The sequence below is a fragment of the Glandiceps talaboti genome, chromosome 12 (assembly GCF_964340395.1).
Source record: "Glandiceps talaboti chromosome 12, keGlaTala1.1, whole genome shotgun sequence".
NCBI lineage: Eukaryota > Metazoa > Hemichordata > Enteropneusta > Spengelidae > Glandiceps > Glandiceps talaboti.
Genome location: NC_135560.1, coordinates 7614696 through 7639671, shown reverse-complemented (window position 1 = coordinate 7639671; position 24976 = coordinate 7614696). Strand labels below are relative to the sequence as shown.

Sequence of the window (24976 nt, the reverse complement as noted above, 5' to 3'; positions counted from 1 at the left end):
TGGATGAAGGCAATGATATACTTCTGCAAAAATTACCGATTGATCCCAGAGATGCTGGATCACAGAAATGCTACATTGGACCGAAGACGATGAAGGACCTTGGAGCTCACATAGGGAGATGGGTTAAAGTGAAAAGACCAGACATTAAAGCTATGTGTATGGTATGGCCAAGGAAAGATCTTCACGATGGTTTCATACAGTTTGATCCATGTATATTTAATAAGTGTGATGGCAATGGTAGCAAGTATATTGCTGAATGTGACAGAATGAGAGTTAGTGATTTAGAACCAGTGCAATACCCTGTAAGGCTAATTCACGGCCTCGGTGTAACTCTGATTCTAGAAAGAGCTCCTGATGGCGAAAGTTTTAACATCAATGGTGGGAAAGATGAGTTTATATCAGATCATATTAAGGTTTTGCTACTCCAGCGTGTCATGTCTGTGGAAAGTATCATAGACTTCAAGTCAATTTCTAAGGGAGCACAAAAATATACCAACATTGCATTCATTATTGTGAAAGACATAGTTTTCACAACTAAGGACCTGGATTCTCCAGTTGATGAAGAAAGTGATGGCGACAGTATTGGAAAAGTCACCATGGAAACAAATGTCAAAATTTGTGGTAGTATGAGTCGAGAGAGATTTAGTCAGCAGACTACAAAACAGACTTATTTGATTGGTGGGTTGGAAAAAGCAGCAACCATGCTGAGAGAGTTAATAAGTTATCCTTTTGATTATTCGGAATCGTTTGCCAGACTAGGACTTGAATGTCCAAAGGGGGTGTTACTGCATGGTCCACCAGGGGTAGGGAAAACACTTCTAGTGAAGTCAGTGTGTTCTGAGTGCAATGCCTATGTTGTCAGCATAAATGGACCTGAGATTTTTGGCTCACTGCCTGGCGAGAGCGAAGAAAATCTTCGGCAAGCTTTCCAAAAGGCCTCTAACCTTGCTAAGGAAGGTCCCACAGTACTCTTTATTGATGAACTGGATACACTATGTCCAAAAAGAGGGCATGCAAGTCAGGGTCATGAAAATCGTATCGTGGCACAGTTGCTTACATTGATGGATGGCTTGGAAAGTAGAGGCAAGTTGATTGTGATTGGTGCTACTAACAGACCAAATGTTGCAGACACAGCTTTGAGAAGACCAGGAAGGTTTGATAGAGAGGTAAGTTTGTGATAAAAGGCAGGCAAGTCTCTTGCCATCTTTATTCTCTCAAGATAGTAGTTGTTGTAGTACTGATACTAGTCTATAGGGGCAAGATCAAAAGCTCAATGTAGGATAAACTAAATTTTTAGGCCTCAGCTAGACATCCCCCCCCCCCCAACCAAATTGGCCAAAATTGAAAATTTCAATCAATTTCAAATTAGTATGTAGTACTAGTAGTGTGTAGTGCTATGAATACAAAGCCAGTATGTAGTGAGGAAAAAATATTTCTTTTGTTGACACTTTATTTTAGTGCCATGCATTTACTATAGTGAAAATTCTTCCATTTCTTAATTTGACATTAGAAATATTTGTATTTAGGGGTACCAAAACAGATCCATTAACAGTAAAATCATTTTTTGTAGGACAAGAACAAAAATGGCTTAACCCTCCTATGTTTCTATGAAAATGTAATGTCTTTACTCAAGTGATGTCTATACAGAAGACAATTGAGTTCAAAAACTTGTATACATCACTTGTCACACATTTATCAAGTTCTATCAATAGAAATTTGCAATGTCATTTGAGTGGACCTTCCCTTTAAGTTTAAAAATTCACCAAGAAATGGAAACTTGTTTGATGACTACCAGAACGAGTGGTCGACAATACAAATAAAACATATGCACTCAGGTGATATCACAAATATTTGCCTACTGTCACTCTGGCAATCAGGCCATTCTTTACCAAAATATGACGAGACGTAAACCAATTGCAGCAGCCTTTAGGCAAGCAATAAATTGTGATGTTGATGTCCTCGCTGGCACATGTTATTGTTTAAAGAAACATACTTCATAAAGAGAACAGTGTATGTACATCTATTCTATACCTATTATCATAAACCCAATTATCACATACCGTAAATACGTGCATATCTTCTACTGTGTGACGTCAAACAGGGGTGATTTCAGAGCATATCACCCCTGTTCTACCGAACTATTTTTTCTCCGTACTGTTAATGTTTGAGTGTTCGTATCAATCCTACGTTACGATCAAGTTTATCGTAATAATTATGTGCTTTCAAAACGTAAATGCATACATTACGTTACATATATCCTTGGATGGCATGAGTTTGATACGTAGAAGTCGTTTTCTTTTTATTTGATACATTTTATTCTATTTAAAAATCACGTAGATTATCGATGAAGCAGCCGGCAAGCTTCCGATTTTCCGTCGAGCTCAGATCTCCGAACTTACACAACCCGAGAAAATATTATTAAAATGACGGCACAAAAGTCGTATTCAGACAATTCTACTCATGTTTTAAACTAAATTCGATATTACATGTACATCGCAAGGTTATAACCGATAATTTTGGTTGAGAAACCACAGAACAGTATGACCGATACCGTGTTTGTGGTAAGCTTGACCTCGCGACAGGTCACGCGATTATGTAATTTGCATAGCCGTTGGGCGCCATTTTTTAATACGTGATGAAGAATATAGTGCGATGAAATGATGCAGTATTCGTAAAATACGAATGAAGATTTTAGAAAAATACGGGGAATACTTAGTTATGTGATAAATATATAATTCCATGAAATCAATGTTAGTTTTACGTCATAATGCTCCCCGTATGATTCCGCGGACTACAAATTCTCGCCTACCGGCTCGAATTTGTATTAGTCCGCGGAATCATACTCGGAGCATTATGACGTAAAACTAACATTGATTTCATGGGATTATATATAACTATACAATATAGGAACATGATACAAGTAATTATATCACAGAACCCATGATGTGCGAGTGCAAGTGTGGTGTACTTGGGGTATTTGCATGCATGCTTCCAGTATTCTCTGTGGCAGTACTTTCATGAGTGTCATGACCGTATGCTCATGAAAGTGCAGTAGAAAACACTGCAAGCATGGGTGCAAACACCCCCGAGTACCCACACTTGCACTCACGTGACATAGGGTTCTGGTATTATCAGTCCCTGCCGGACGAAGTCCAGGACGGGGACTTATGGATTGGGTTCCATCCGTCCGTTCGTCCATCCAGAGCCGTTTCTTGGAGAGGCCTGGACTGATTTTTCAAACTTGGTACGGGGCAACATACAATGGCATACATATGCACATCAATTTGTTTCATGATACAATCCAATATGGCTGCCTAGCAGCCATTTTGTTTGCGAATTTTCCCTGTCCAAAGCCATAACTCAGACATGCTTGAACAGATCTCATTCAAAGTTGGTATTAGGACAGTGTTCTATGACATACATGTGCATATTCATTGTTGTCGTGATACGATCCAATATGGCTGCCTAGTAGCCATTTTGTTTGCCAATTTTCTATGTCCAAAGCCATAACTCAGACATGCTTAAACAGATCTCATTCAAAGTTGGTATTAGGACAGTGTTCTATGACATACATGTGCATATCCATTTTCATTGTGATATGATCCTCCATACCCGACCAATCCTTTATTGTTGTAGGCATGTTACATGTCCAACAAGCAGACACAACATATCTAAGTCTGTTTGATTTAGGTTCACAAGTGTTGTTGCGTGATCAGAGTAGTGATAATTCCTTAAAACCCAATCATAGCGGGGACTATGTCATTCTCAATGACTTGTTTACATTGTCTTTTGTTACACAGACTTTTGTAATGCACTGTGCCGACTGCGTTAACGCTAAAACTCGCCACAATCACTTAATGTGTATTAAAAAAACCAAGTGGCCAAAAAGAGGAAAACGTATTTGCCACAGTTGTGAATTGATAATTTTCTGCTCTCGAGGGACATTTTTGGCCCATCGCCTGGCCTACAGTAGTGTCCAGGTGCAACTTTCCGACTGCTAACCTTGCCTTAGTCCAGTGCTAACGCTGGGCCACGAAGGCCTTGCAAGAACCCCATTGACTGGCACTAACGTGACCCAATGCAAAACAAAGCAATAGCGCAATGATAAGAAAGATGTTCATGAAGTAGAAAATAAAAATGTCGTCTATGTCTCGTCTACAACACAAGAGCCGGGTGGACCAAGTTTCCATTTGTACTGTAGCCATGCACAAATTTCAGTGGAAATATAACTGCATTCCACTGGACAATATCTTACCCACATTCTCTCTGATTGGTACAATGTATGCTTGGAGGTTCCTTATTTTATATCTTTTTCAATAACCCATACTTTTCAACATTTTAAGCATAATAATTATGTGTCAATAATATGTAACCAGATTTGAACTGAATGCCCTCCATAAGGGCAGTCTTAGTTTTTTGTTCCTACACATAATAATTGCTGGAATGCAAAAATCTTGGCTATAGTACATGACATACCCCTCAATTGGCAAAAAGGTGTGCCGAACAATTAGAAATCTGAAAGGATATCAATCTAAGTATGTAGTGGAACATGTGAAATAGCTTTTGAAATGAAATTATTCAAATTTACAGAGGTTCACATACAGACATACATTTACCCACACATACAGAACAAATGTTATGATTGCTTATTGGTATCATTTGAACATAACAAACTTTTGTTTAGTGTCATGAATCTATAATTGCCCAATGTACATCCATACATTTTACTATTTGTCATTAGAGTGGTCATTCTTTGATGGTTTCACTGTATTATCTATATCAAATCAGAATATTACATTTAAATTCCAAACTTGGAAAAAGAAAGTAGGAAGCTTCATAAACCAGAGTTGAATGCATTACTAGAAATTTCTAGTCTTGCAACGATCTGAAATAAACAGAAAAAAGCCATGTCTTCATATTGAGTGAAAAAGATGTAATTTCAAGTGTATGAAAAGGAAATGATTGTCACTGTCGAAAGTTTACATACTTCATGGTAAGCATAATACAGGTCTATACTTCGATTCTATACATTTCATTTACCACAACGTATGGATTTATCTTGATGAATTCTCCAGCAAGATTGCACACAGATGTAGTTTGATTTATCATAGTGTGTGACATTTAGATCGTTGGGTCAATATCTTTCAAACCTGGCACAAATGTGACATTTGTTACCATGAATTTCTTTTAAAATCATGTCATCATTCAGTCACACAGAACTCAAGTACATGTATATGAGGTGAATGTATCTTCTGGGAATTTCCTGGGAATTTGCCTTCTCTCTTACAGTAAGAAAGTAGCCTGTTACCTGAGAACCTTTAGTTCATATTTTGTAATTGAAGCATAAAGTGGAGTACAAATTTGACTTGTATAGTCATCACAACACTGCCATCTGGTGGGACGATGTTTGTATGCACGTGCCTAAACATGAGTATGGTGAAAGTTCCAGTCTCTTTTAGATAACTTTGTACTTCAATTTTGCCTTCTCTCTTGAGAAAGTAGCTTGCTACTCGAGAACCTTCAGATCATATTATGTTATCGAAGGTGCTTACAACATAATAAAGCATAAAGTGGAGTACAAATTTGAGCTGTATTCTAATCTCAACACTGCCATCTGGTGGGAAGATGTTCATAGACACATGCCTAAACATGAGGCTGGTAAAAGTTGCAGTCTAATTCACTTGAGACTTTCCATTTCTACTTTCACCTTTGAGAAACATGATCACTTTCAGTTTATATCTGGTTATATTTTGTTATTGAAGCTGCTGACAATGTAATAAAGGTTGAAGTTGAGTATTAAATTAGCACAGTTACTGTATTGTCATCACAACACTATCTCAACACCGCCATCTGGTGGGAAAATGTTTGTAGACACGTGCCTAAACATGAGGCTGGTAAAATTTGCAGTCTAATTCACTTGAGACTTTCCATTTCTGCTTTCACCTTATAGAAACTAGAATACGTGATCACTCTCAGTTAATGTCTGTTTATATTTTGTTACTGAAACTGCTAACAATGTAATAAAGGTATCAAAATAAAGTATCCTTGAGGACCAATAAATAGATAATAATAAGTTGAGTACAAAAGTAGCACTGCATTGTCATGACAACACTGCCATTTGGTGGGAAGATGTTTGTAGGCACGTGCCTTAACATGAGTCTGATAAAAGTAACAGTTTCTTTCAGTTGACATTTCAATTCTAGCTTCTCTCTTGAGAAACTATGATCTCAACCTGCTACTGAGCAATTAGTTCATGCATTCATTACATGTCGAATAGATTCATGTAATTCACTTTTATTTGGGCCCCCGAACTACCTAATCAACCGTATTCAACGTATTCAAAATATTGCTGCTAGAATTGTAACTCGTTCCAAAATCACCTTTCGCATCACTCCAATTTTATATCAGTTGCATTGGTTACCTGTTTCAGAACATATTGTTTTTAAGATTTTAGTTCTTATTTTTAAATCCATTCATAGGCTTGGACCAATTTATCTTTCTGACATGATCAAACTATATGTTCCACGTCGTAATTTAAGGTCAGCTGATCAGTTCAAACTCTGCCCCATTCGATCACGTACTAAGACATATGGTGATCGTGATTTTACTGTTGCTGTTCCCACTCTCTAGAATAATCTCCCATTCAACATCCGTCAGTCACCTAACTTATCTGCTTTTAAATCTAATGTTAAAACTTTACTTTTTAAAACTGCTTTTAACTGATATTTGTATTGTATGATTTGCTTTCAGCGTCTTTGATCACATTTTTTGTGGATACTGACGCTTTATAAATAAATTATTATTATTATTATTATTATTATTATTACTGTCAGTTTACATCTGGCTATATTCTGTTATTGAAACTGCTGACAGTGTAAGAAAGCTTGAAGTTTAGTATAAAATTAGCTCTATCAAACATGAGGCTGGTAAAAGTTGCAGTCTAATTCACTTGAGACTTTCCATTTCTGCTTTCACCTTTGAGAAACATGATCACTCTCAGTTTACATCTGGTTATGTTTTGTTATTGAAGCTGCTGACAATGTAATAAAAGTTGAAGTTGAGTATTAAATTAGCACTGTATTGTCATCACAACACTAATCTCAACACCGCCATCTGGAAAATGTTCGTAGACACGTGCCTAAACATGAGGCTGGTAAAAATTGCAGTCTAATTCACTTGAGACTTTCCATTTCTGCTTTCACCGTATAGAAACTAGAATACGTGATCACTCTCAGTTAATGTCTGTTTATATTTTGTTACTGAAACTGCTAACAATGTAATAAAGGTATAAAAATAAAGTATCCTTGAGGACCAATAAATAAATACATGTAATAATGAAATTAAGTGATCATTAGCACTGCATTGTCATGACAACACTGCCATTTGGTGGAAAGATGTTTTTAGGCACGTGCATTAACACGAGTCTTATAAAAGTAACAGTTTCTTTTAGTTGACATTTCAATTCTAGTTTCTCTCTTGCGAAACTATGATCACTGTCAGTTTATACATCTGGCTATATTCTGTTATTGAAACTGCTGACAGTGTAAGAAAGCATGAAGTTGGATACAAATTTATTTTCGTCACAACACTGCCATCTAGTGGGAAGTTGTTTGTATGCACATGAAACATGAGTGTGGTAAAAGCTGGTTCTAGTCTCTTTTAGTTAACATTCTTCCTCTGTCAATTTTGCCTTCTCTTCTGAGAAAGTAGCCTGCTACTAGACAACTTTTAGTTCATATTTTTGTGATTGAAGCATGAAGTGGTGTATATCTCAACAATGGTGGGAAGATGCATGTAGACATGTGCCTAAACATAAGTCTCGTAAAAGTAGTAATCTCCTTGAGTTGACAGTTTTCAATAATATCCTTCTCTCTTGAGAAACAAGAGTACTCGATGTCAGTTCGTGATCTGCTAAACTCATTTAAAATTGCTGTGATTTTTAATATGAAGCTGCCAGAAGAGATTGATGTTTTGTCATAATCTCCAACAAAATCGCTCATACTAGAAAATTGATATTCTAATGAAGAGATTTTCAAAGTTGAAATTGTCTAAACAGTTGATGTAAAGTGATTGAAAATTATAGGATTCAATTTGAATTGAAGTGATTCTGTCCAGTACGTGTTATTCAGATTTTTATCCCTTAAATCTGCACTAAGCTGCAGCTGGGAAATCTTTTTTTCATGAAGCAACCAAAGATATGTTCACTGAAAATTACAACTATTAATTCTCCGTATACCTGTAATAGAATATTACTGCCTAGGTACATCATAAAAATAATGAACATTTAATTTCTTGGTCGACAGCATGCTCCACATGCATTATCATAGGTGTGCATGAAAATAAGTCAACCCTCTTGTTCTATTTTGACCCTCTATCATAAGGTAGAAACTATTGCAGGTACCGAGAATTAGTGCAGTGGTCTATTTCTTAAGTGCCTTCCAAAATGAATATAATAGTCATAGTATTATATAATTATTACCCTTGGCTCAGACCTACATTATATCAGCACAGTGGCCCATATAATTTCCTCAAACTCCTGTGGAACCTACAATCCCTAGGAGCCTCTGTAAGCACTTAGGTTATAAATTCTTCATAGAACAATTTCTGTCCTATGAGGTCTCCATTTATACAGCTGAGTTAACCGGGGCATAATTGGTGGTCCAATTTTGCCAAAGGACTCAAGCTTTTCAGAAGCAAATGGCAGCATTGCTCAAACCAGCAACCTGTAAAGTACAAGCCTGCACCCATAATATATATACGTGTGTGTGTGTGTGTGTGTAAATAACACAGTATCAAGCAAGATACACAGGAGCCATTAATTAAAGTGTTTCACGCTCTTGCGATCATCAGACAATGATGATGATGAAAAGGATGAGGATGATGATGATGATGTCTGATGATTGCAACAGCGTGAATGTTATTTACACCGTTCTACATACATGCAATGTATGTATTGAGTACTGTTTACTCCAGCATAGACATTTTACATAAATATACATATATCGATATATATGCATGACTGTATGTATATACCTGCATATACATGATTTTTTTCTAATCAGACAACCAACAATAGTGTTGCTACAAAATGATGAAATACCGATAATTAGAACTGTGCATGTTAATCAGAGGGCGATTTCATCTACAAGTAATGCAGAAACAGGTTGAAATCGTCTTCACAGTGGTACCGCTGATTTTAGGGTGTGGACCCAAAGATCTATTTATTGTACCATATTATGTGTACTGCTACACAAATATAATTATCCACATGTGATTCAATACTATTCAGGGTGTACCAGGTGTAGAACAAGTAGAGCTATTATATCTATCAATACAGTCTCAAAATACACCCCAGTTGTACCTAGTGCAGCTTTAATGTAAAACCTGTTCAGACGTCTACAACCATGTTTGTACTGATTGATTGCAGAAGATTTTTTTGTCTTAAAATCTTTTTCATATTTTATAATTCAATTCACAGGTGATCATCGGTGTACCAAATCAAATGCAAAGAGAGGAAATTCTGGAAGCACACATCAAGGCAATGAAAACATCATGCGATGTAGATTTCACAGTGCTAGCTGAGATTACCAAGGGTTATGTCGGAGCAGATATTACTGCTTTGTGTCGGGAGGCTTCATTCAGTGCTCTAGGAAGACTCAAGGGACAGCTTGATAAGGTTGGTACCACTATTACGTCAATATTGTTTCAGTAATTTATTTGTGTTCCAAGTTACAGTGCCTCATCATCATTCTCACAAAATGGCTATAAGTTTCTATGGGGTTTCTATTAGAAAATGATTCAACATTTTAATATACTCATTGAAATGTATAAATGGAACTTGCAATCCAAGCTCAGATGCAAAGGAGGCTATGGGATTATCTGTGGTTATCATAATACCTAATCTGGAGCTACTGATAAAATTAACCTCCCACAATTGTCAGGTAACCATGAATTGATTATTTGTGGTTACAACCAATATCAACATTGTTTACAATACTAATAGATTAGAATTTATTATCCCATGATGCAACATTCAACATGGCCGGTTTGCAAGTTCCCTATTGTGATCAATGGTAACAGGTACAATCAGATCTGGTTGATATTTTCAGACTTAGCCACTGAGTGTGTAATTTTCTACCCCTTCCATATGAATAACTTAAGAAGAACACATCAGTTCAAAAAATGGAAAAAAAGTTTTGGAAAAGAAAAAAGAAAGCTGAACATTTCACCTGACGAAACACCGTAATTAACACATCTTAGTGTATTAAACCAAATTCTAACTACTTTGGATCAGGGAATCTTCAGTACCTACAGTAACATTTTATATCATGGTACTGTCAAAATAGAACAAGAAAGTCAGATGATTCTCACATGCACCTATAGTAATGCATGTGAAGCACTTAAAACTGAAATCAGGATGTCAAAATTCTATTTCAGATAACAAGAATTCTGATGGATTTACAATGATAGGAAACTAGGGGTTATTGATGATGACATGTACAAGTACACTCTGATAGGTGACTCTATCATTCTTTTGATTCTACACACATCTTGTGGCGTGTTACAGTACGTAGACAATCAATCCATAGTTCACAGTGTCAGTATGTGTCTGCAATTTACTATACTTTGAATCATGAATTGTCAAGAAACTTTAGCAGTGACAATTGTAATAAATACACATTTTCTAGCATAGCACGTGGAATATTCCACATGCAACTATAGAAGCTAAAGTAATTAAATATGTATCTCTATTGTAAGCTGGCTTAACTTTGAATAAAAATGTGTCCAGTTACAAATTGTAACGTTTTGCAGTGTAGCGAATTAAAAATTCTTTGTGCGGGAAAGTACAAAAGAAATGTGCACATGTACTGTGCATTTTCCGCAAGTAACAGTAGTGTTGAAAGTCTCCTTCATTTGACGATAGCAAATCACAATAATGTCAGAGAGTGAAAAAGTCATTCAATGTGAGGTTGCCTGCTGCATGCAGTGACTCCGAAGATGCGCTCGATCTCATTTACATCTTGTTCCTTATATTAAAACATTTACTGATAAAACGGCAGATCTCTTTTTGGAATATTTGGTGGCCCTGAAAAACTATTAAACTAGGTACGCAGTTTAAGATCCACTCTTTGAAGATCCCCTTTTCAATACACATGTAATTGTGTTTGACGTTGTCTTTGGTTAAAATGTTGTTTGATATAATTATCTCATTGCACTGACACTAACGTTATTCCGCAATTCATTTTGAAGCAACAATTTGCTATGGAAAGAATGGCCCAGAATTTGTAAACAGAGCCGTATCTTCAACATCAAAATCCAAACTTCAGTTTCTACTATAATGATAATGACAAGGAGAATCTACAGAGTTCACCTTGGGTTCCAAAATAAAGGAGGGCCGTAAAAGTTTTGGAAGTTGGGTAAAGAAAATGATTATTTTGTTGTGTTACTTATTTGAGAAAGCACCATCCAATTTTTTTTTTATTTAAAATGTTTTTTTTTTTAAACTTTGAATGTGAAATCTTTTTCGGCAACTACTTTGAAAGATACGACATTAGGCCAGAAAAATTGAAAAAGCTGTTCAACCTACCCATATATTTTTTCTGGTGATGGGCAATATATCCTCATGCAGGTGTCGCATTTGTTTCAAAATTAAGGCTATTTCTTTATATTTTCTGAATAGCACATGTAACAATATACATTTGAGTCTATTCCAAATTATGTAATATCTTATACAGTGGTTTACTTGGCTCTGATGCGCACAAGCATGAATTGAGATTAAGCTAAATTTTTGCATATCCAATGTGCACTAAAAAGAATTGAGCAAAAGTTTACGACCATGGGAGTGGGCTGAGCAGTCATTGCACCATCAAGTCTGAAAGTCTTGGAATGTTTTGTTCTTTATTTGGGATTATTTGGAACCAAATTAAAAAATATCTTTCAGCCTTGCCACAACAAAATACACTTCCAGATAATATGTAATGCATTATGCCATAGCATAATTGTTTCAATTCTGGTATTTTATTACCATGTTCAAGCATTGTAAGACTTTAAATTATGTCTATGGTTTGATATTTTATGCCTCTAAATGACCTCCTACACTGTCTTATTGTCAATTCTTTTTTGACCTTTGGATTTGTCTCCTTCCAATCAGTAACAATCAAGGTGATAATTGTCTTTCTCTCCAAACAAGATGGAAGGTGTCTGGCTAAGTACCTCCCTGTAAAGGTTTGAGCTAATTAGAGACATCTCCCTATGCATGTGAAATCCACATGGTGTGTAAAGTAATCTCTTTCGGAGTATTATTGTAGTTGGCTATCACTGTTATTTTAATGCATCATTGTACCATATGATTTTATATCTCCACTGTAGTGTAGGTGACAGAAGGGGTGGCTAAAATAATGCTTGAGTTTCATTTGGCGGGGCTTAACATTTTTTGAGAAGAGAGGGTGAGAGGAACTACACCATTTGTTTAACCATAAATTGTGTACATCTCCTAACTGTAGCTATGCAGACCAATTTCAAGAGATAGTATCAAGATGACTGAATATATTCTATCTAAACTTGAACTGAAATATTCTGCTATCATTATATATGGTTTGTTTTATTCTTGTCAAGCATTATGAAAAAATGAAATTGACCTACTTACCCAATGTGATGGGTTAGGTTGCCCATTGACCAGCTTTTTTATATTTTCTGGCCTCACATATGATATTTAGTTGTGTGTGCTAAAATAGATATTATGTAAATTACATGCAAATTTATGTAAATTAGCCACTTTTCTAAATTTTAAATGCATGATTGCACCAAGACAAAGTTCTGTAAGGAATGATCATGCAGTCATTTGCCTACAGGTATGCGACAATGTTTTCGGTATTGCACTATGCATGCACACCAGCAATGTTCCATCAATTTTTTTTTTGAGACTGAGCAACTTTAATAAGGAAATGAAGAAAAATGGAAACAGTGATATAACGGCCATGCTTGTGCGGCCACAGGGGACTGGTCCGGAAGGGTCCCTTCCTGCCAAAGGCCAAAGTCAAAATCACATGTTTGCTTTGAATATGAAGCTAACATATTTTACCTGGTCTTGGATATTGAATAAAGAGAAAAAACTCTGTGACAATGTTTCATTTGTCATTAATTCTACTTTATATGTATATTTAAAAGTGAAAAGAGTCGATCAATTTCAGAAATCAAAAAAAAAAAGACAACTTCTGTTTAATATATGTATTGATGACTAATTAAATCATGTGATTGTTTTTATTATTCATTTAATTTGCAATATATCATAAGTAATATGCTAGGTTACTTGGCCATGTGGTGGATATTTTATAGAACATATGTGTAAACATTTTGCTATTCTGCTATATAGAACAATGTGTAAAGTACTTAATAAAAAAATGAACTAATGTATATAAAATGTTAATCAGAAATGAGAAATATTATGCTTACTCACATGTTACTGTGCCACTAACTATGTCTTAAGTAAAATGCTCGCCAAACAGTTTTAACCATGAGGATAGAAATTGGCTCTTACTGGCGCTAAATAGTTTTTCTTTTTGTACTGGTTCATTTAAACTTATGAGCACAGCAGCCATATTTTGACTGCTGTATCATGTGACCTGGTACAGCTATGTATCAAGTGTATGATTGGCTCACCCTACATCAGGTCTTGTTTGGCATGCACGCTGTGTTGGTGTCTAGATGTAGACATTGCACGATCACCGAGAATAGCAAAATGTTCACACATATAAAGTTTCACTTTAAACCCAATGCAGAAGTAAAATTAGTCACATGATCTTGTAATTCAATTTTATTTGTAATATCTTTATTCATTATGTTTCTTCCTTGATGGTTGGATATATAAAGTTGTGCAAAACATGAAATTTGACTGCGAGAACAGACGGGAGACCTTGCACATATATTGCTGTTATGTAGGAACAACAATCCTTATGGAAGACATTCAATTTACATCTCGTTATCTTCTTTTTCCATGTAGACTCCGATGGCTATGGAAGTCAATATGACTGATTTCAAGTCGGCCATGAATAAGATTGTGCCGTCTGTTCTACGAGGATCAGATGCGCTTGTTGATTTCAAACCAGTTTTGTGGTCTGACATCGGCAGCCTTGAAGAAGTGAAAACACAACTACAACAGGTTTCTATAATTATTATATTCTTTATAATAATAATATGACAGAACCCCATGACACATGAATGCAAGTGGGGCATACTTGGGGTATTTGCACGAGTGCTTGCTACACCTGTGAAAGTGCAGCAGAATCTAAGAAAAAATTGCAAGCATGAGTGCAAATACCCCTGACTACCCACACTACACTGGAACTCACGTAGCATGGGGTTCTGTTATTATTACATATGTTTATCCGAAACAACAAATTTCCATAAAAATGACACTATGCGATCATGCGCTTTCATGTAGAATGAACGATCACATCTTCATTTGCATATCATTTGCATGCAGGTATGCAATAATGTTTTCGGTATTACACCTCTGTGCAAATGCCATTAGTATGTGCGAGCACTGGTGCAACTAATCTCTGGTACATATGTAATAATCTTTTTTGTACTGCATAGTTCTTTTAAATGTTTATCAACTTGTCTCCCAAGAAGTCTTGTCAGGGTGTTAAACCTCATGGGTTCAGTGTTAATGCAGGAGGAAACCTGCAATGTAATTTTTATAACACCATGTATGCTCATCGAGGAAGCACTAAAGATCCATAGACAAGTTCTCTCCTTACACTTTTGATTGAGAAACAGACATGTTTCAAACAAATCACATGTCCTTCCACATGACAAAATGATTGAAATTTGTTGGCAGTGTTGAGTGAAATGGAGGTGTGAAAAGTGTAGCTTCAATATATGTAAATTCAGGTGTGAAAGTTATGTACATGTAACTGTCCACCTTCTGTGATGATGTCAATGTAGATTGGTGAAATGTCATATTTTCCTACATAGGCATTAAGTGACGGATTGTTGACTTTGATGTACATGGCCTAGCTCCAATAGTCTTTTATACATGTTTTGTTCTCTAAATTTAATTTTTAGCAAAGACTATGTGTACTCCACAACACTTGAAGTTTACAAATCTAGGTACACCAATTATTGTGTACAGCCATAAACATATAAAGAAGAGGTTCAAAAACTTACCCTTGAACTTGATCAAGAATCTTAACAGTCAAACAGTGAAAAGTTTATTCATAGAGATTGAGATTTAGTATGATCAGAAAAAAAAACTGCCTTGTCTTGTATGTCTGTCTTAGTTTACAACTATTAAACATGTATACAGTTGATGGCACCCGAAAAAGCACACAGACTTTAGAAATAGTGGCCAATCAGATTTTTTTAGCAAATTGTGCAATGGCACGGCCTAGATCGAACACTGTTTTATTTCTTTCTTTTTTTTTAACAATGAATGAAACTTACAATTGTGAAGGCATTATTGTAGGAAATCAAATGAGCTGTACCTTTGACCTTTGGTTTTCTCTTTTTTTCGAGACTGTACAGTGAGCCAGTGGCCAAAAGTACTCATTGATTAATAAACATTATTATTATTATTATTATGTACTATTATTATAATTATTATTATTATTATTATAAATTAAAAGAAGAGTGATATTCATGCTGTACACATCGTATAGAATATTGCAAAGTTTTGTCTGATTGTACTTGTCCTTAAATGAACTAGAATATTAGATGTATACCAAGTCACATACAAGACCTGTACATCTTTGCATGTAGTCTCATTAGCAATTGATAAAGCTATCATTACGTTAAAAGTGGTGAAATTCATCACTGTCTGGTGATTTACCATGGCAACTCAACATGATAACCTGCATGGGATTACTAATTGGTTCATTTTACACTAAATCATGTCATTCTGGTTCAATCATTCCGTTTAGTTTTTGATCTTTCATACATGCAACTGTAATTTCGGAGAACCCCTGTTTTAGGTTTTGAAAAAAATGAAATTGGGGGTATTAAAGTAGGTCAATTTTTTGTTCAGTGTGTGTCATCTTGATTTCATCCTTTTGGTTATTAGGCAACAAGAATTGTGTGTTTCCAACCCTAGTGTAAGCCGCCAACCCTAAATATTTAAAAAAAAAAAAAAGATAATTTGTCTTCTTCACCTTCATACACATCAGTTTTCTTTCCCAAGTGATATCTGTATATACTTCATCAAAGTACCACAGAAAGCGTCATTTCATTTGTTTTTGGTCGAAGCAATATTTAAAAAAAATAAAACAATTAAAGGGGTAAAGATAAAATAAAATAAACTAAAATAAATTAATATTCCGACCTACTGATCCTATTTTCTGAGGCCATGTTATTGGAAACACACAATTATTTTTTGCACCTTAGCTGTATGACAAGGGTATTTCGGGTGTAACATATTTATTGAATTTTATTTATAAAAATCACAGGTATTGTTTAGAAAACTCAAGGCTATACACTTAAACAAACCAAGCACTGTAGTCCAGCAGCCATTTATTAAATGGCATTTGCAGCCACATGAGGGTGTATGGCCATCCTTTTATTAAAACAAAATTAGTCTTAATATGGGTAGGTTTGGTCTGTTGAACAGCTTGATTTTTTTTCTGGGTTTCCTTGGGTTGAAATTAAGGTGGTTTTTTTAGCGCAATTGAATTTGTAGGTTCAGTAGTTCTATAGGTGTGGTAAAGTGTCTCTGTCTGTCTGTCTGTCTGTCTGTCTGTCTGACTGTGTCTCTGTCTGTCTGTCTGTCTGTCAGTCTGTCTATCTATCTGTCTCTCGGGCCGTTTTGATATTAGGTAAGGTATTACTTTTAGTGTATAGTTGTGAGATTGTTCAAAAAAAATTAAATCAGATCATCAATATGCAAATGTATGTGTATATGTTAACAACTAAAACTCAAGAAACACTTAACCAAGTACTAAATATTTAGTGGCAATGTGAGATTGTTCAAAGGAAAATGATCAGATCAGCAATATGCAAAATACCTTATATGTTTATGTAAACAACTTAAAGTTAAAACCCACTGGGCTAAACCCACTACTAGATGGGTTTTGTAGTTTAATTAGTATCTAATTGTGAGATTGTTGGAGAGAAAATCGTCGGCAATATGTAAATTAGGTAGTACGCATTTGCGTTTCAACCAGCTGGTTTCAACACCGTTGGCCCTATTATTTTCTTTAACCCAAGCTGTAATTAGGTTCAAGATACCACACACATTGACATATATGAATAGATGACAGCAGCATAAAAACTGCACAAAGTCTCCAACATAGTTAATTGACTGCATAGGATGGGTTCCTGTAATTATTCAGGTCTGAAGAAATCAATCACATACTTTTTCCCGTTTACTAGGAAACATTAAGCCTAATTTGTCACTAGTAATTCTTGTCTAAGAATTGCTCCATACAGGTTTGTGTGCCTGCTATTAAAAGTACATTTCTCAGTCATGATCAATATCTACATGTGTGCTGTCACTGAAAAAAATCATACAACAGAATAAATGTAACTTTTCTTTTGATGTTAGAAAGCGTTGGATTGCCCAATACTGTTCATGGAGAATAGTAAAACAACAAAATCATTCTATTAAACTGCAGAATAGTTATATTGTATATTACTTCAAATTGTTTTCTTTAAACCTATACTGTAAGATACAATGTGACGTTCAACCCAATCTTATTAAAATCCGATGTAGTTTACAAATCACCATTTTTGTTAATTTTTTTTTTTTTTTTTTTTTTTTTTTTGGGGGGGGGGGGGCTGTTTCCTTTTCTCAAATTACTGTTGTTTGTTCTTTTGTGAGCGCTCATTACATACATCTGACACAATGACTGTCGCTGAACTTTAAAGAGTTATGCAGGACAGGGTTGTCAGTGGCCGAGTGGTTAAACCACTTGCCACAGCTCACTGCTACTGCAGTTGGGGTTTGAACCCATTCTGGGTTTAATTAAATTTACCGTGCTGTAAGTAAGAAGAGTGTTTTAGGTTTCCCCGGGTACTCCGGTTTCCTCCTGCACTAACACTGAACCCTCCTCCAGATATTGGGCAATGCCTATGGATGGTATATGAATAATATAAATAAATAAATAAATAAATAGGCAAATATCAATGGAGAAGTATTGTGAACAACTTCTATTGGATCCATTCTCTAGATGACTAAAGAGATGGATACATAGAATATCAATATCTCAGTTTTCGAACTTACTAATTTGTTTCATCCAACTTTCTGGTTATTCCATTCACCTTCAAACTACCGGTATGTATTCACCTTCAGGCCATAGAGTGGCCCCTGAAATATCCAGGTTCCTTCACTAGACTTGGGATATCGAGACCCAAAGGAGTCCTCCTGTATGGCCCACCAGGCTGCTGTAAGACAACATTGGTAAGAGCTGCAGCAACAGCATGTAATGCAACATTTCTAGCAGTCAGTGGAGCCCAGCTCTATTCACCATATGTTGGAGATTCAGAAAAATCCATTGCTGAGGTAAAATGTTATGTTTGTCATTTTAATTTGTGTACAAAACATGTCAATATAAGAAGTGTGTTAACATTTTGATGATGCCCTCAATTCACAATCATACTTTTAACAGTTTTTAATGTTTAAATAAAGCTAATCAACATCAGAAAGATATCTGTGAACCATTTGACCTACCAAAGCTCCAGAATTTCCACAACTAACAATAGTCAATTTTCTGGTTCCAAGATGCATTGTGCAAGATGACATCGCTTATGTCGTTATGTTTAATCTTGTTTTGTCTTTGTTACATTTGAAATAATATTTTCATCTGGAAATGATGGCAAGACATGTTGACCTCTTTAATTATGAGTGAATTTATAGAATAAAGACTAAATGCCATCAATGGCAGAGAAAGATTTTACTTGGTGTATGGTCCGGTGTATGGTCAGAGGACAACCACCCCCGAGTAGCACATGCAAATTAACCCCTCAGCACACACACAATACATGACATTGTATGAAGAGTCAACGTGCAGTGCATCTTGGAACCAGCCACAGAGCTGTATTTTTTACCCTCAGATGTGTTTTAATAGCGCATTGCCATCTTACCAGCAGCTCATTCTGTTTTACTGATCTGGCTATAGATGGCATAGTTTTTTTAAAAATTATCTGATTCAAGAAGTTTAGGTGGAGCACCTAGAAGTAGGAATATTGTGACAAAGGTTGTAGTTATTCTTTTTATTTTTAGGCCAATTCCTAAAATCTTGTCACACTTTAGTCCAAACTGCAGAAAATCTTCAACTCTGATTACTATGCAGCAGTAATGTTACAATTTCTATGTGTGGAGTGTATTTACAGTATGGTTTGTCCTGAGCATTAACCATATATCTTGTAGTTATTGAACGCATGTGACATGTGAAATAGAGTTGAAACTTTTCTCTGTTCACTCTTTCATCTAGGTTTTCCACCATGCTCGCCTTGGTGCACCATCAATTCTCTTCTTGGATGAAGTTGATTCCATCATTGGAAAACGGTCTATGGATGGAAAACAAGGACACAGTGTCCAAGAAAGGGTTCTGGCCACATTGCTGAATGAAATGGATGGGATTGGCATTTCATTAGATGAGAAAAAAGAACCTGAACAGCAGAAGATACTAGAGGACAGACAACTAGATGGAGCCAAAAAGGTGCAGTGGGCAGGATTACATCACAAATTAACAATTTTTATCAAAGCAAGAAAAGTAAATGTTGTGACTGTTTGAGGTTTGTTAAATAATTTCAAAATATTGTACATAGTCCCGAGCAGCCATTATCATCATAAATTTAGCATAACTTAATAAATCAACACACACACACACATACATATATATATAAACTAAGATATGCCATGTCATGTCATGAAATTTTATTCGGTTTTCTTTTACAGGTGCATGAATCAGCATATACTGTCTCCAATAACGACATATTGCTTGTAGCAGCAACTAATAGACCAGATTTGGTTGACAGTGCATTGCTGCGACCAGGTCGAATTGACAGGATCATATATGTGCCACCTCCTGATAACCAGGTATGGAAGTAATCTCACTAAGTAAGAACTTCGTCCTCACACTACTGAAAGTTTAAGAAATCTATGATGTTCAGTAAGAGACTTAATTTAAATTCTAGTAAGTTGTCCGTTGTCTGTTAATGTGATGCTGAAAAGTATTTCTACCAGCTACATTACACCTAACCTCCACAAGAAGTCAAAACTGATTTGATGCAATGCTATGCTCCCCTCTTATTGGACCCCTCCTGCAGGTTGTAACAGTATGATGGATCATTATATTGATAATTTTAGTTTTGTAGCCCCCCCTTCCCCCCCCCCCCCCCCGAAGGAGGCTACTATAATGGGCTACATCTGTCTGTCTGTATTGTCTGTGTATCTGTCCATCCATGCGTCTGTGCCTCCGTCCATAGTACATCATTTCTCTGACATGCAATATTCAATTTCAACAGGGCACATAGGTGCTATAATTAACATATAGGACATATGCATGGCACACTCAGATCTAGATGCCAGTGGACGTTTAGGAAGATGTGATGTCACAAGCAGGGAGTTTTCCCAACATCCTTTGCGGCAAAAGTTCCCAAAATTCACATACATAACATATCAGTTAAAAACGCAAAGTTGAGCTATCAAAAAGTGCAGATGTGTTTTATTGGACCGTCCCATTAATGTACAGGTACATACAACATATCAAAATCTGACCAATGCAGACATATATGTTGTTAAAAATCAATATCTGTGTAATGAGTTTGTTGATAAAACTAGAAATCAGTCCAACTACATTGTAGAGTGTAACTCAAAACCTTTAATACATAGAGGCTCCATTCAAGCATCTACCCAACACCCCCCCCCCCCCCCCCCACTCGTCCATTGAAGTCACCTCTGCAAGTGCATTGTAACGTCACTCCATGTGAGAGATCACTCACATTGCATGCAGCTTTGAGGTGAAAGCATACAACATTTCCTGGTGACGAATGATTTTGTTTGAAAAATCTTACAGTATTACAGTTGCTACGGAAGTCAGCTATGGTTTCCTAGCATTAGAAACATTGTAACTGCATACTATACAAGGAATGACGTAAGTGGCCTATTGATACACGCATTGGGCTGATTCAGGAAGTCATCATCATGTACATGAATTCTGAGCTTGATTTTTATCAAAAGCTGGCAGCCAGAAAATTAGATGGCTGTAAGATCATTATCTCTGGCTGAATAAACACAATTTATGGCAGGGGGCCATGAGGAGAAAATGGGATTAGGCACGAAAGATTTGGGGCCAATGGGAGTGGGCAGGCTTGAAAATTCTGAAAGGGGGCCATGGAATATTGTGCTCTTGATTTGTGGCTTTTTGACCCAAATTAAAATTCACGAGTGGTCAATTGAACTGCACAATTGAACTGCTAAAAATTTTTTTTTTCAAAAGTCTATAATTTGAAAATTACTGAGCAGATGAGGGCTGAGATTTTGTGGGAACGTTCTAGGGGTGTTTAGATTATTAAAGATGTATTCTTGATATGATGAGCTCATCATTGATATGCAAATTAGGGCTAAAAGTTTGTCTTTTTGGTCAAAAATCTCTAATTCCAAAACTATTGAGCAGATTTGAACGTTCTTAAGAGTGTTTAGTTTAAGAATTGTTCATGACATGATGATCTCATCAGTGATATGCAAATTAGGGTTAAAATGTGTCTTTGGTCAAAAATCTATAATTCTATTAAGCAGATTGGGATGAAATTTACTGGGGATGCCTATAGGGATGAGTACATGAAGATGTAGTCACAATATGATCATCCCATCAGCAATATGCAAATTAGGTCTAAAAGTCTCAATTTTGGTCAAAAACTTATATCTTGAAAACTACATGGTGAATTGGGCTGAAACTTGGTAGCGATGTTTCTGGAGGTGTTATCTGCACTTTTTGTTCAAAACATTTTGACACAACTGTCCCTGGCAACCCTGGCCATGCCCTTAGCAACAGTGAAGTGATAATGCATATTACAAGGATAACAACAGAGACAGGTAGGTAGGTACATTGTAAGTGAATAAAGAATGAAGAAATGTATGTTAATATGCCTAGCAACAAGACCATGCCCATAGCTACATCAAAATAATGGTTTATATTGCAAACTAGGAAGGGTAGGCAAGTGAATAAAGATTCAGAAAATGTATGCAAATATGCCTAGCAACCGGACCACGCCAATAGCAACAGCCAAATACAGTTGTGCTACAACACCATTGGCACTATTTTCTCAACTTGTACTTATTAATATACAAACAAATACCCCCACCCCCATCGAGAGATGTTAATTTTGGGCTTATTGAATAAAGAACAAGGGAAACACACAGATGCATTTATTTTATCCACAGAAATAAAGTTTTGAGGGAGACTTGCTTAAGCTGGCCTTTAATTTAATGAAATCAGAGTTAATAAACATAAGACATTCATCACACTATTCAACATGAGTTGTAACAGAAACTTTACAAAACACAAGATTGTGAAAATTGTGCCATGTGAATTGATACAACCATATCTATTTCAGGCAAGAGAAAGTATCTTGAAAATTCACACCAGTAAGATGCCTATAGCAGAAGATGTTGATCTTTCTGACATTGCAAAGAAAACACACCTGTATTCTGGAGCAGATTTAGAGAACTTGTGCAGAGAGGTAATTGGCTTGGTAAAGCGTACATTTTTTTTAATTTACAGTGTCACACTGGAAGACATATCATCAATGTGTGATCAAGGATTTGTCAAGTGGGGACAATGGACGACCCCTACTAATCAGTAAAGGATGGTCCCTGTGTGGTGAACACCAAACTTACCCAGGGAGGGGTATTATGGCATGGACATTGTAGAATATTAATAATGTGCAAAAACTTTGTATGACTACTTAAAGGTTTGTTTTAATTTCATTTTAGGCTGCAATTACTGCCCTGCAGGAAAATGGATTGGACACAACTCATGTCGGACAGGCTAACTTTTTGACTGCCTTAGCAGTTGGAAAACCATCATTAACAGAAGCTCAAATCACACACTATACCAAACTCTCTACAAAACTGTAATTTCATGTCCCTCTCTTTATATATATATATATATATATATATATATATATATATATATATATATATATATATATATATATATATATATATATATACAGCAGCTTATTATCAAACCCTCTGAATATCAATTCTTATCATTCCATTAAATGGTAACCCAGCTCTAATAAACAAAAGCAATTCCTTAAACTTTTGGGTTCTGGAGAGTCATTTGTATTGATTTTACAATGTATACATTATGTATGTGTTATTGCCATAAAGCTTTAATAGTTGACATTTGTTACTCATTTATTGTTCAGTGGAAGTCTTTGTTATGGACATATTGTTTTGTGATGTTGTAATATCAATGCCAATGTTGCAATGGTGGTTTTAGCTTAAGTCTGCGTTAGCTTCCAGATAGCTGATCTGTCATTGTTATAAGAAAACATAAAGTATGGAAGGAAGACCTTATAACAGCTGTAACTGCTGAAGGGGTGCCAAAATTACCTGATATGCAAGAACATATCCGTCTTAACATGCATGGTTAGATTTGCTGGGACGGAGGAGCACGGATTTGAATGCGCTCCGTGAGCAGAACTTTACAGAGACAAAGACATCCCAAGGAACTTTGATTCTCGGCTGTATCTAAATTGCTGAGTTCGATTGAATCACTCCCATAGCTGCAAAATCGTATATTTCATTCGACCCAAAGTAACATTTTGAGTCCTTTATGAGTTTTTCCACAGAATACGTGTCCTGAGATTCTGGTACCTCTGAGATAGACTGTGTGTGTTTGAGTTTACCCTTGAATTTGGTCAATAGCCACACCACCAAAGACAAATCGGTAACAATAGTCAACTACAATAATACTCCGAACGAGATTACTTTACACATGATGTGGATTTCACATGCATAAGGAGATGTCTCTAATTAGCTATATCCTATACAGGGAGGTACTTAGCCAGCCACCTTCCATCTTGTTTTGGGAGAAAGACAACTATCACCTTGATTGCTACTGATTAGAAGGAGACAACTCCAAAGAAGAAAAAAATGACAATAAGACAGTGTAGGAGGCCATTTAGAGGCATAAAATATCAAACCATAGACATAATTTAAAGTCTTACAATGCTTGAATATGGTAATAAAATACCAGATTTGAAAGAGTTAGGCTATGCATTGCATATTATGTGGAAGTGTATTTTGTTGTGGCAAAGTTGAAAGATATGTTGTGGATGTGCACTTGGTAAATGACTTCTCCTGAAGTTTAATTTGGTTCCAAAAAATCCTGAATAAAGAGCAAAACATTTCAAGACTCAGACTTTTGATTGGCAGCTCAGGCCACTCCCATGGTCGTAAACGTTTGCTCAGTTCTTTTTAGTGCACATTGGATATGCAATAGCTTAATTTAATCTCAATTCAGGCTTGTATGCATCATCAGAGCCAAGTAAACCACTGTATAAGATATTATATAATTTTGAATAGACTCAAATGTTTATTGTTAACATGTACTATTCAGAAAATATAAAGAAAATATACAAATAAAATTGGATGTTTACCCAACTCCCAACACTTTTATGGCCCTCCTTTATGTCGGAACCCAAGGTTAACTCAGTGAATTCTCCTTGTCATTATCATTTATGGCAATTGAAGTTTGGATTTGACGTCGAAGGTACAGCTCTGTTTACAATTTTAATGCAGGGCCATTCTTTCCATAATAAATTGTCGCTTCAAAATGAATTGCGGAATAACGCTAGTATCAGTGTAATGAGATAATTATATCAAACAACATTTTAACCAAAAACAACGTCGAACACAATTGAAAGTGGATCTTCAAAGAGTGGATCTTAAATTGCGTACCTAGTTTAATAGTTTTTCAGGGCCACCAAATATTCCAAAAAGAGATCTGCCGTTTTATCAGTAATATAA

At 35.9% G+C, this 24976-nt stretch overlaps 1 protein-coding gene across 1 annotated transcript; it reads left to right on the top strand.

The window, feature by feature from the left end:
- Positions 1 to 17: 17 nt before the first annotated feature.
- LOC144443676 (ATPase family gene 2 protein homolog B-like) lies at positions 18 to 23078 on the top strand (the record flags this gene model as incomplete). Its single annotated transcript, XM_078133217.1, has 8 exons — positions 18 to 1166; positions 9479 to 9676; positions 14000 to 14158; positions 18284 to 18493; positions 19425 to 19652; positions 19892 to 20032; positions 22552 to 22677; positions 22931 to 23078. Coding segments are annotated over 8 exons (2355 nt in total), but the record flags the coding sequence as incomplete, so codon positions are not given.
- Positions 23079 to 24976: the final 1898 nt, after the last annotated feature.